The sequence below is a fragment of the Miscanthus floridulus genome, chromosome 4, assembly GCF_019320115.1.
Source record: "Miscanthus floridulus cultivar M001 chromosome 4, ASM1932011v1, whole genome shotgun sequence".
In the NCBI taxonomy this organism is placed as follows: domain Eukaryota; kingdom Viridiplantae; phylum Streptophyta; class Magnoliopsida; order Poales; family Poaceae; genus Miscanthus; species Miscanthus floridulus.
Window position 1 is genome coordinate 95130057 of NC_089583.1, and position 13166 is coordinate 95143222.

A 13166-nucleotide genomic window follows, 5' to 3' on the forward strand; every position below is an offset into this window, starting at 1 on the left:
CTTTGTTATTTCTCCCCCTATCACTTATATCTTCTCTCCACTTTCACTATCTTTATGCACTATTTCTCCCCTTTTGTCATCAATGACCACAAAGGCTTAAAATATAGATAGTACCACTTATAGGGTCGAGATTATCAATGTCAATCAATGGGGTTACGATCATTTTTCAAAATTTGGTCTAATCTAGATTATTGACCAAAGATACTTAACTCGGTTTGATCCAATGACAAGCTTCTTCACACCTCTAAATGAGGGTTATCTTGTACCATGTTGAGTTAAACACTTAGAGTTCATTTTCTAGATTAAACACTAGGTTTACAAGCCCATAAACGAGTCATATGCTACCACTAGATCAAGTTAAGCATAGAAGCAATAGTGATACCATATAAACATCAAATTCATTTAATTTTAATGAATGAGCCTAATAAAATTGAACCACTTGAAAGGTTCTAATAAAATTGAAAATGTGACTAGATGCACTAAACATGTCCTTAGCAAGGATGTATGTCATGCCAATCAACTTTTACCTTAAATAGCTCAAAGGAGAGGCATGTCATATAAGTGGGGGGTGCATCAACACATATTTGAGAAATCTAATATGTTCAACTCATTCCTTAGCTTGCAAAACCTTTTCTCATCTAATGGCTTGGTGAATATATCGACAAGTTGATCTTCGGTGCCAACACTCTCAATGCAAATGTCCCCTTTTTGTTGGTGATCTCTTATGAAATGGTAGCGGACATCAATGTGCTTTGTTCTTGCATGTTGGACCGGATTGTTGGTCAACTTGATTGCACTCTCATTGTCACATAGCAATGGCACTTTCTTGAACTTGATTCCAAAGTCACTCAAAGTGGCCTTCATCCAAAGTACTTGTGCACAACAACTACCGGTAGATATGTATTTGGCTTCGACGGTTGATAATGCAACACTATTTTGCTTCTTTGATGACTATGAAACAAGTGATCTTCCTAATAATTGACATGTGCCCGATGTGCTCTTCCTTTCAACCTTGCATCCCGCATAATCCAAGTCAGAGTAACCAACTAGCTCAAACTTTGCTCCTTTGAGAAACCACAAATCAACATTTTGTGTATGCTTCAAGTACCTCAATATTCTCTTTGTAGCCTTCAAATGACTTTCTCTTGGTGAGGCTTGAAATCTTGCACATATGCATACACTAAACATAACATCCAGTCTTGATGTGGTCACATAGAGTAGGTTTCCAATCATGGACCAATACAACTTTTGATCCACCATATTTCTACTTGCATCACTATCCAAGTTGCCATTGGTTCCCAATGGTGTACTAATGACTTTGCTATCAATCATTCCAAACTTCTTGATCATGTCCTTGATGTACTTACCTTGACTTACAAAGGTATCATTCTTCAATTGCTTGATTTGAAGACTAAGGAAGTAACTCAATTCTCCAATCATAGATATCTCAAACTCATTAGCCATTATCTTTCCAAACTCATTACAAAACTCTTGATTGGTTGATCTAAATATGATATCATCAACATAGATTTGCAATACAAATAGATCTTTTTCAATCTTCTTAATGAAAAGAGTGGTGTCAACCTTGTCCATTGTGAACCCTTTAGAGAGTAGGAAATCCCTCAATCTCTCATACCATGCTTTAGGTGCTTGCTTCAAGCCATACAAAGCTTTCTTCAACTTGTACACATGGTTGGGCTTCTTGTCATCTTCAAAACTAGGAGGTTGCTCAACATATACTTCTTCATTGATGTAGCCATTGAGAAATGCACTCTTAACATCCATTTGATAGAGCTTGATGTTGTGGGCACAAGCATAGGCTAGCAAGATTCTAATTGCTTCCAATCTAGCAACCGGGGCATAAGTTTCTCCAAAGTCAAGACCTTCAACTTGTGTACAGCCTTGTACTACCAATCTTGCTTTGTTTCTTACCACTATCCCATATTGATCTTGCTTGTTTCTAAAGACCTATTTGGTTCCAATCACATTGTGTCCCTTTGGTCTATCTACTAATTTCCATACTTGATTTCTTATGAAGTTATTCAATTCTTCATGCATAGCATTCACCCAATCAACATCCTTCAATGCTTTATCTATCTTCTTTGGTTCAATAGATGACACAAATGAGAAATGCTCACAAAATGAAGTTAATCTTGATCTTGTTTGTACACATCTAGAAATATCACCAATGATAGTATCTAATGGATGATCCCTTGCAACATTGGTTGGTTAGAGGATTGAAACTTGATTGCTTGCACTTGCTTGATCATTAGGTTGAGATGATGTGCTAGCCACTTGATCTTGTTCATTGTCATGAGTGCCACTTATACTAGCTTGGTTTTTATCATCTTGCACATTTGAGTTAGAGAGCACTTGCACTTGATCATCTTCATCATCATTCACTTGCCTAGGCCTCAATTCATCAATATCCATGTTCTTTATGGCATTTGAAAGTTGAATGCCTCTAACATCTTCTAAGTTCTCATTCTCTACTTGTGAACCCTTGGTTTCATCAAATTCAACATCATGAACTTCCTCAAGAGTACCACTATCCAAATTCCAAACTCTATATGCTTTGCTTATGGTGGAATAACCAAGTAGGAATCATTCATCACATTTCTTGTCAAACTTGCCCAATCTTGTGCCTTTTTTCAAGATATAGCATTTGCAACCAAATACCCGAAAATATGCAATATTGGGCTTTCTACCATTCAAGAGCTCATATGGTGTCTTCTCTTTCAATCGGTGATAATAGAGGCGGTTGCTATAATAGCAAGCTGTGTTGATAGCTTCGGCCCAAAAAGATTGACTCATATTGTACTCACTAAGCATAGACCTTGCCATATCAATAAGTGTTATATTCTTCCTCTCAACAAGGCCATTTGATTGTGGAGTGTACTTGGCCGAAAATTGATGTCTAATTCCAAATTCATCACATAACTCATCAATTCTAGTGTTTTTGAACTCACTACCATTGTCACTTCTAACTCTCTTGATGGTTGTTTCAAACTCATTGTGAATGCCTTTAACAAATGATTTGAATATTGCAAATACATAACTTTTGTCCACTAGAAAGAATACCCATGTGTATCTAGTGTAGTCATCCACTATCACAAAGCCATATTTATTTCCACCGATACTAGTGTATTGTGTTGGCCCAAACAAATCCATGTGCAATAACTTAAATGCTTTACTAGTGCTCATCATGCTTTTCTTAGGATGGGTGTTTCCAACTTGTTTGCCGGCTTGACAAGAGCTATAAAGTTTATCCTTCTCAAACACAACATCTTTCAAGCCTCTAACCAAGTCATGCTTAACCAATCTATTCAATTATTTCATTCCAACATGACCAAGCCTTCTATGCCATAACCAACCCATGCTATACTTAGTGAACAAGCATATAGATAATTTAGCTTCACTAGCATTGAAATCAACCAAGTATATATTCTCATATCTAAAGCCTTTGAAGATCAAGTTAGAGCCATCTACACTTATGATCTCTACATCATCTACCCCAAATATGCATTTGAATCCAAGATCACATAATTGAGCCACGGATAGCAAATTAAAGTTCAAGCTCTCTACTAGCAACACATTAGATATGCTCATGTCATTGGATATTGCAATCTTACCAAGCCCTTTGACCTTGCCTTTGCCATTGTCACCAAATGTGATACTATCATAACTATCATTGCCATTGGTGTTGATTGAGTTGAACATTCTTGCATCACCGGTTATGTGTTGAATGCACCCACTATCAAGAACCCAATGCCTTCCTCCGGCTTTGTAATTTACCTACAAAAGAAGATCAATTCTTTTTATGCACCCAAACTTGCTTGGGTCCTTGAAGGTTAGTCACTAGGCTCTTTAGTACCCAAATGGCTTTCTTCTTTGAGCCCATCCATGGTTTACCAATGAACTTAGCCTTCACACCATTTGTACCCTTAGTAAGCATATAGCATGAATCAAGCTTTATGAAGGATACATTAGCTTGTGATTTCTTGTTCATGCACTTTTGCTCTACATGACCAACTTGCTTGCAACTAGTGCAAAACCGATCATTATTCTTCACAAAACTAGTCTTGTGAGGAGCAAAGGCTGCCTTGCCTTCCTTGGGGGTATAACCCAATCCCTCTTTGTAGAGAGAAGCTCTTTGGCTACCCAAGCACATAAGCAAGCGGTCCTCACCACCATAAGCTTTAGCCAAGGTGTGAGTGAGCTTATTGACCTCCTTCTTGAGGTTCTTATTCTCAACCACTAGTGAGACATCATAAGTGAGACCATCACTACTAGATGAGGTAGAAGTGGAGGTGCTACAAGAAGGGTTAGTAGGAGCAACAATGATAGGCATGGATAGTGATTCATCAATTATATCACAAGTTAAACCTACATTGCAAGTTTCAACATGCTCCTTTTTATTTTGCTCATCAAGCAAAGAGGAATGAGCCTTTTTAAGCTTTTTGTGAGCTTTGCCAAGCTTCTCATTGGCTTCCTCTAGCCTCTCATGAGATGCATTGAGCTCATCAAAGGCTTGCTTAAGGTCTTTTAGTTCCTTACATAAGCTTTTGCATTCCCTTCTCTTGATGTCAAAGTGTTCTCTAGCATCTTCTAGCATGTCAAATAATTCATCTTTAGTGGGTTCATCATCATCACTATCACTATCATGGTTATTTTCATGTTCATTTTCATCTTTATGTTCTTCATCACTTTCATCATCACAAGATTTTACCTTTGTGGCCTTGGCCATGAAGCATGATGAAGATTTGAAGAGAGAAGGCTTCTCATTGATAGCAATGCTTGCAAGAACCTTCTTCTTGGTGGTCTTGTTATCATCACTATCATCATCATCATCACTTGAGAAAGCATCACTATCCCAAGTGACTACATATGAACCACCCTTCTTTTTGTATGCCATCTTGTCCTTCTTCTCTTTCTTTTCCTTCTTCTTGTTCTTCTTGTTGTCATCGTCATTGTCGCTATTGTATGGGCATTGAGCAACAAGATGATCTTTGCTTCCACATTTGAAGCACCATCTTGACTCTTCTTTGTTCTTGGATGAAGACTTTTTTCTTCTAGCATGGTAGCCTTTCTTCACCATAAACTTGCCAAATCTCTTCACAAAAAGGGCCATCTTCTCATCATCATCATTATCCCAAGATTCATCTTCTTCACATGATGTTTCTTACTTAGCTTTGCCCTTGTATGATGTGGCTTTGACTGCCATGCTCTTCTTCTTATCATCCTTCTTCTCATCTTTCTTTTCCTTCTTTTCTTCCTTCTCATCATCATCTCTATAAGTATCATTGGTCATTATATCTCCCAATACTTGGTTTGGTGTCATGGTGTCCAAACCGCTTCTCACTAGAATGGTGACCAATGTACCAAATCTTGAAGGCAAACATCTCAAGAACTTATGTGAAAAGTTCTTGTCCTTCTCCTCTTCACCAAGTGCTTTAAGATCATTAACAAGCACTTGAAGCCTATGGAACATCTTCGGCACACTCTCATCCTCCTTCATCTTGAAGCTTGCAAACTTTCCTTTTAGGATGTATGCCTTTGCACCCTTCACGGCTTGAGTGCCCTCATATGATTCTTCCAACTTCTTCCATGCCTCATAAGCCATCTCAATATTCTTGATTTGCTCAAATGTTCTCTCATCAATTGCATCATGAATAGCACTTAGAGCAACGTCATTGTTTTGGAGAAGCACTTCTTCGGCGGTGGTGGGATTCTCTGGATCTTCAATCTCAATTTTGGTTTCTACCACCTTCCAAACCTTCCTATTGATTGACTTGATATAAGTTGTCATCTTGGCCTTCCAATAGGGATAGTTGGAGCCATCAAATTGGAGTGGCTTCTTTATGTTGTTGATTTGAGCCATTTTTACACCGAAGGTTGTTAAGCCTCAAATCATGGTGACCTCGGCTCTGATACCACTTGAATGGTCCTAATGGCTAGAGGGGGGGTGAATAGCCTAATAAAAATTTCTACAACAACACTTAACAAAATGGTTAGACAATTATGAGATGAAGCAAGTATTGCGCTAGCCTACTCAAAATGCAAGCCACCTACCACAATTCTAGTTTAGATAGTATCTATTCACACAATAGCTATGACACTACTCTATGTTAGTGTGCTCTCAAAGGTTAACTAAAGAGCCACACCAAGCAAGCAAGCAAGCTCTCACAACTAGCTACACTAAAGAGCTTGACAACTAGTTTGCGGTAATGTAAAGGGAGTGATCAAGAAGGTTATACCACCATGTAGATTAAGGAACCAATCAATCACAAGGATAAGTAACAATGAAGACCGATCACCTCGGAATCAATGATGAACACAAAGATTTTTACCGAGGTTCACTTGCTTGCTGGCAAGCTAGTCCTCGTTGTGGCGATTCACTCACTTAGAGGTTCATGCGCTAATTGGCTTCACACGCCAAACCCTTAATAGGGTGCCGCACAACCAACACAAGATGAGGATCACACAAGCCACGAGCAATCCACTAGAGTACCTTTTGGCTCTCCACCGGGAAAAGGTCAAGAACCACTCACAATCACTATGATCGGAGCCGGAGACAATCACCACTCTCTGCTCGATGATCCTCGCTGCTTCAAGCCATCTAGGTGGTGGCAACCACCAAGAGTAATAAGAGAAACCCGCAGCAAAACACAAACACCAAGTACCTCTAGATGCAAACACTCAAGCAATGCACTTGGATTCTCTCTCAATCTCACAAAGATGATGAATCTATGATGGAGATGAGTGGGAGGACTTTGGCTAAGCTCACAAGGTTGCTATGTCAATGAAAATGGCCAAAGATGTGAGCTTCAACCGGCTATAGGGCTTAAATAGAAGCCCCCACAAAATAGAGTCATTTTACCCCTTCACTGGGCACAACACGGGCTGACCGGATGCTCCGGTCATGTTGACCGGACGCTGGACCTCAGCGTTCGGTCATCCAACAACAGCCATGTGTTCCGACTTCAACGATCACTTGAGTTGACCAGACGCTGCATTATAACTGACCGGACACTGAGCCACCAGCGTCTGGTCATTTCTAGTAAGGTTCCAGAAACGCTTTTTACCTACCGGACATGTCCGGTCAAGCATGACCGGACCCTTCCATCGTCCGGTTAGAGATCCTAGCCTCTAAGCGTTGCCCAACAATAGGACCGGACACACCTTGCCAGCGTCCGGTTGCTGAGCGACCCAGCGTCTGGTTGTTTGACCGACGCCAGCATCTCTGCTGTTACAACTGACCAGACACGCCGGTTCCACTGGGACCAGCGTCCGGTCACCTTGTGACCAGCAAGACTAACTCCTTTTCACCTCTAACTTCTTCACCCTTGCTCAAATGTGCCAACCACCAAGTGTATCACCTTGTGCACATGTATAGCATATTTTCGCAAATATTTTCAAGGGTGTTAGCATTTCACTAGATCGTAAATGCATATGAATGAGTTAGAGCATCTAGTGACACTTTGATAACCGCATTTTGTACGAGTTTCACCCCTCTTAATAGTACGGCTATCAAACCTAAATGTGATCACACTCTCTAAGTGTTTTGATCACCAAAACAAAATAGCTCCTATTTTTTATACCTTTGCCTTAAGCTTTTTATTTTTCTCTTTCTTCTTTCCAAGTCCAAGCACTTGATCATCACCATGGTATCATCATCATCATGCTATGATCTTTATTTGCTTCATCACTTGGAATGTGCTACCTATCTCATGATCACTTGATAAACTAGGTTAGCACTTAGGGTTTCATCAATTCACCAAAACCAAACTAGAGCTTTCAACCATGCTGAAAGGTCCTTGTGTGGTTTTGGTAATTGAGTAACAACCTAGGTGGACTAATTGTGTTTATATGAGATACATAGGTGATTAGTCCATAGGTACATGTGTGTGAGCAACATATGCCATGAAGGTGAAAGTGGCTCAGAGATGTTGCAAAGCTCACACATGTGATGATGAAGGAGCTCATTCCACATGAGACATGCCATTGAGTCATGTGGTCAAGGTGGAGAAGATCAAGACACAACTTGGCTTGATGGACCAGTTGCAAGCGTGAAGGGCAAGTCAGAGGCTTTGGAGCGATGGACCGTGTGGCGGTGAAGCTTGAGCAAGACTTAGCGCCGATGGACGAAGGCAATGGTGAAAAGCAAGTGAAATCAAGATCAATGAACTAATATGATCACGTGATGATATGAAATGGATCATATCATTATTGATCATGTTGGTGCATGTGTTGCATCAACAATGGAGAAGATGGAATGGAATGTGCAAGGCAAAGGTATAACCTAGGGCATTTCATTTCACCGGTCATAGGTGTGTAGAGAAGTTGATGGCTGGGTCTAGGATAGATGGTTGTACTATCAAGAGAGGCAAACTTGTTTGCATATCGGTCATCTAGTGCCACTCATGTGATCTAACTTTGCATCATCGCTAGGATCGAGTGTCATGGCAAGTTGAGTGGCTAATCTTTTGGAAAATGATTGTGAAAATGCTAACACACATACACATAGTGGTGTACACTTGGTGGTGTTGGCACATTTACAAAGGAGATGAAGTTGGAGTTGATGTGGATCAACTCAGCGATGAAACGGAGGCGAGAAGGGTTTAAAACTTCATCGGTAGAGTGTCCGCCCGTAGAGTACGGACAGTTCGATGGTGCCACCGGTGCCCTGTACAGAAAAGATAGGGTTTCATAGAGTGCACCAGACACTAGTCACACAGTGACCGAATGCTGGGGTCCTGTGTCTAGTCAGTGGCAGCAGTGAAGGCACAGGTGTCGGTCTTCGACCGGACGTTGGGTCACTTCATGACTGGACGCTGGGTGGGTGCGTCCGGTCATGCTAACGTGGTGGCATAGAGAAAAGGAGAAGGACCGAACACTGATGCTGTGTCCGATCAAGATCGACCGGATGCGTCCGGTCATGGTTGAGCAGCTCTAGGAGCTTACTAGAAGTGACTGAACGCTGGAGTCCTGCGTCCGATCGTGATCTAACTGATGCATCCGGTCGTGAATGGAACCTCTCTAGAAATGACCGGACTCAGTAGAGGTGTGTCCAGTCTTAGCACTATGCTGCATCCGGTCATCACTTGACCGTTGAGATCAAGCGACTAAGGTTGAATGGAGGCAACATGTGACGTTCATCCGTTGACCGAACGTTGGACCGGGTGTGTCCGGTCGATTCGACCGGCACGTCCGGTCACCCCAAAATGTGCCTAGTGAAGGGGAAATGGCTAGTTTAGCCTATGGGGCTATAAATAGAAGTTGGTCTTGGCCATGGCTAGTGCGGAGCACCTCGGGAGACTTTGTGTCAATGCTTGTGAGTGCTTGGGAGCCCTCCATCTCACATATGCTTGATAGTGATCATCCGATTATGTGAGAGAGTGATTATAGTGCAATCCAGAGCCAGAGTGATTTCTTTCTATCTTTCCTTCGATCCTTCCTCTTCCTCGGGCACACACCAGGGGTCCTGGTAATTTCTTTCCCAGGTGCATGTAAGTCGTCCTACTGCACCTAACAAGCACGCCAAGCAAGAGCACCAAACCAATCATCGGCTGCTATTGCTGACAAAATTGCCGATTCCAGCAATGACGCAAAGGCAAAGGAAAAAAAGATGATCTTTCGCACTAAACGGCCAAGTAGCATGGAAATCCATCAGTTTGGGAGAAATCTCCAGACTCCAGAGCCGGTTTAGTCGAAACGGCACGCAAGCGTGAAAGCTACCGGTAACTCCAGACTCCTCCTAGCACTGCACACTGCACACTGCACACTGCAGCGCGAGGTGGTGTACACACAACCACTCAATCACAACTCGCAACGACCTCTCCGCTCTCGGTTCCAGACTTCAGACGCATCTTCACCCCTCCTGACAGAGACACGCGTGACCAAGATGGTATGGTCGAATAAAAATAGTTAACCAATTCCATTCCATTTACATACTTTGTACGAAGTATTTTCACTGCACAAATCTACTGGAGTTCCAGTTCAAGAATAGTATAGTACTATGTAATGTAAGTAGTACATCGGATGATGCTTTGCCTGCCGACCCTTAAACTTGCCACTTTGCAGCAACATGTATGCACATCCTCTGCAGGTTTGCCATCCAGATCAAAGTGTTCTAGCTATTTACAAGACGACCACCTCAACCAAGCTTCTGTACTTCCAGGTTTGCAGAAGTGGAACTGAACTGAGCTGAGCTACCAATTAAATTAAAGAACAGCTAACCAAACAACACGCTAGTCTATTATTAGCTACGGCTTACATTGCATAGCAGCGAAGGTCCCTCTCCTCCGTACTACGTGCAGTTTCACTACTGCTGTTGGGCCTGGCCGGCGGCGGGGGCGTCGGACATGTCGTGCTCGTTCGGCCAGGGGATGAGGCTGTGCGGCGGGAAGCAGCAGTCGCACTGCTGGGGACACCGGTACGGCCACTCGCCCACGGGCGGCATCTGCCCCTCCTTGGAGGCGGCGGCGGCCGGCGCGGTGGAGTCGTCCTCGGCAGGCGGCGCGGCGGCGTCGCGGAGCGGACCCCAGCACTCGACGCGGTTGAAGCGGGGCAGGTTGGAGTGGAAGTAGACCCACACCGTGGCATCCTCCAGCTCCGGGTGCCGGCTGAACAGGTCGCCGTCGCCGTGCACGAACGCCTTGAGCACCTGCACCAAAAGCACAGTCGCAAGATGATAAGACTGACAACGTAACGAACTTAACACAACAAGGAGCCTGTTTGGAGGACAAAAGAGAACGTTGCTCTTAAAGTTTTGCTTAAATCTGTACCAGACTCTAAACATGATTGCTTTAACAACAGATTCCCTAATAATGGTGTGTGAAGCATTAGCAAGCGAGGATAACGACAGGATGCAGAATTGCAGATCACACACGCACACACAGGTCAGCCGTCAGCGTGGGGTCTCGCTCAGGAACCAATCTGCAGCGGAGAAACCGATTGCAATTTGCAGTGCCGTGTACGTACATGTTACACGTGTTTCCACGCGTGTGGGCAGCAGGGAGACACGTAGTACGTACCACGGGGAGCTCCTTGCGGAAGATGTAGTAGCGGAGGCCGGCGATGAGGTCGAGCAGGAAGTGGCCGCCGGAGATGTGGCAGTGCACGTGCAGCGACATCCGCCCCCGCACCTTCTTCCACTCGGCCACCACCTCGTCGCGCTGCAGGCGGTTGTACCAGCCCTGCAGCTGCGCGCGGTTGATGGTGTGGGAGACGGCCAGCGTCAGGCTGGCCGTCACGTCGCTGTGCGTCAGCGTGTACGTCCGCGGCAGCAGCGGCAGCAGCGGCAGCGGCGGCTTCCCCGCCGCCGGCGCCGGGTGCCCGTGCTTGCTGCTCTCCTCGTCCACGCCCAGGAACAGCACCTTCAGCTTGGACGCCTCGAAGATCGCCGGCCCGAACAGCCTCGCCGTCTAGAGATAATCGAAACAGAGCACCCACAACCACAACCCCTGCCCACTCATCAGCTCACCACGCCCAAATAAACCGGAGCAAGAAAGGACTAAAAGATCGCACGAGACGAGACGGGATCGGGGGCGGGTGGGGATCGCGTACCGGAACGACGTATCGCCTCCGCCGCGCGTCCCGGGGCCGCCGCCGGAACACGACCACGGCGCCCGCGCCGTGCTGCTGTTGCCTGAGCTGGGAGATCGGGAGCAGGGACATGGTAGAAGCGGCGGCGACAGTGGCTGCGGCCATGTCGGTCTGGATCCTTCCCTTCGCCTAGGACCGCACCAAAAGTAGCAGGCAAACCTGGACCAAGAAAAGCTGCCGACTCTCCGCAGAAGCTCGCCCGGCGGCTAATTAATCCTCGGCGAAGCAGGAATCTTGCACGACTTGGCAAGATCCGGATGGACAACCGGTCTGAGAATCTTGTACTAGCCTGCTACGCAAGTGTTCTGGCCGATGGGCGTCTGCAGGTACAGGAGCTGGTGCGGCCGCGCTTCCTGACTGGCTGGCGATTGGCTTCCTGCCTTCCTGGACTGTATGGAGTCGTTATATGAGTGAGTGACGCGCAGCCTCCGGGCGGCGCGTGTGCAGGACTGCAGGCCGAGTTGGTGGAGTGACGGGTCGGGAAACGTCGCGGTTGTGTGCGCGGGCGGGCAAGCTCAGGCTTCTCTCGTTCGTCTAGTCGTCTCCTCTCTTCTTGGCGGTGGTGGGGATGGGGAACGAGCTGATGCGTGTGGGAGTGGGAGGAAATAGTAGTCGCCGGCGCAGGCCAGGTTGGAGACGCGTGGAGGGCGGAACGTCTTGTTGCCTTGTTGGCCGCTCGTCTGCGTTGCACGTGGCGTACCGGCGTGTGCTCGGCAGTGCGGTGAGGTTTTCAGCCGTGCGATCGTCGGCTCTCGGTCTTGATTCAACTGCGGTAAGTGAGCTGACTGGTGGGCCTCATTTATCGTGCACTTCTCAGGTCAAAATGATGGCTAAATCAACATCAGCAGATGGCCTAGCCTTCGGAGTTTTTTTTTAAAGGTATGTTTGGTTTGTGTTATTTGGTCGACACGAGTTCCGTATCCTGTAATGACACCGCGTGTACAACACAAAAAAAAAGGCCGGTTTTCAGCCTGTTCGCTCGTATATGGCTTATAAGTCATGGCTTATCAGCCAACGATCAATATTTTTTTCTCACATCAAACCAGCCAATAATACTTTCAGCCATGACTTATAAGCCAAACCGGTCCAAACGAATAGGGCGTTTATCGGGTGAGCTACGCCAGCTCTAGAACAAGGCGCGAAGCAGATCCGTGCAATTGAAGATACACTTACATGGAGAACATTTAGATGATACAGTTTATCTATAACTTAAACTAGTGATTCTGCGCGGAGTGCGTCCGGATGCCGGTGCCTTACGAAACCACGCCCGCCCTCCGCGTGCACGGAACGGAATAGAACGAAACCCGTGTCCTTCATTCCTTACCGCGCCCCAGTCCCAAAAAAGCATGAACACTTCAACTGCAACGTTGCAAAAACAAATGGAAAAACTATGTAGTGCAACATCGGGTTATAATACTGCAACATCATAAAAATATGTAGTGCAACATTGAAAAACGTGCACTGCAACATCAAAAAAATATACTGCAACATAAAAAAAGTGTACTGCAACATTGAAAAACATGTACTGCAACATCGAAAAAACATGGACTGTAACATCG

The 13166-nt window shown here is 45.0% G+C and overlaps 1 protein-coding gene across 1 annotated transcript; it reads right to left on the reverse strand.

Annotated features, from left to right (window-relative positions):
• Positions 1–9922: 9922 nt before the first annotated feature.
• LOC136552184 (protein STAY-GREEN, chloroplastic-like) lies at positions 9923–12170 on the reverse strand. Its single transcript, XM_066543722.1, has 3 exons — positions 11569–12170; positions 11037–11426; positions 9923–10666 (listed from the first exon to the last, which is right to left on the reverse strand). The coding sequence occupies exons 1-3, from the start codon at positions 11710–11712 to the stop codon at positions 10325–10327; spliced, it is 876 nt and encodes a 291-aa protein (XP_066399819.1). The 5' UTR covers positions 11713–12170; the 3' UTR covers positions 9923–10324.
• Positions 12171–13166: the final 996 nt, after the last annotated feature.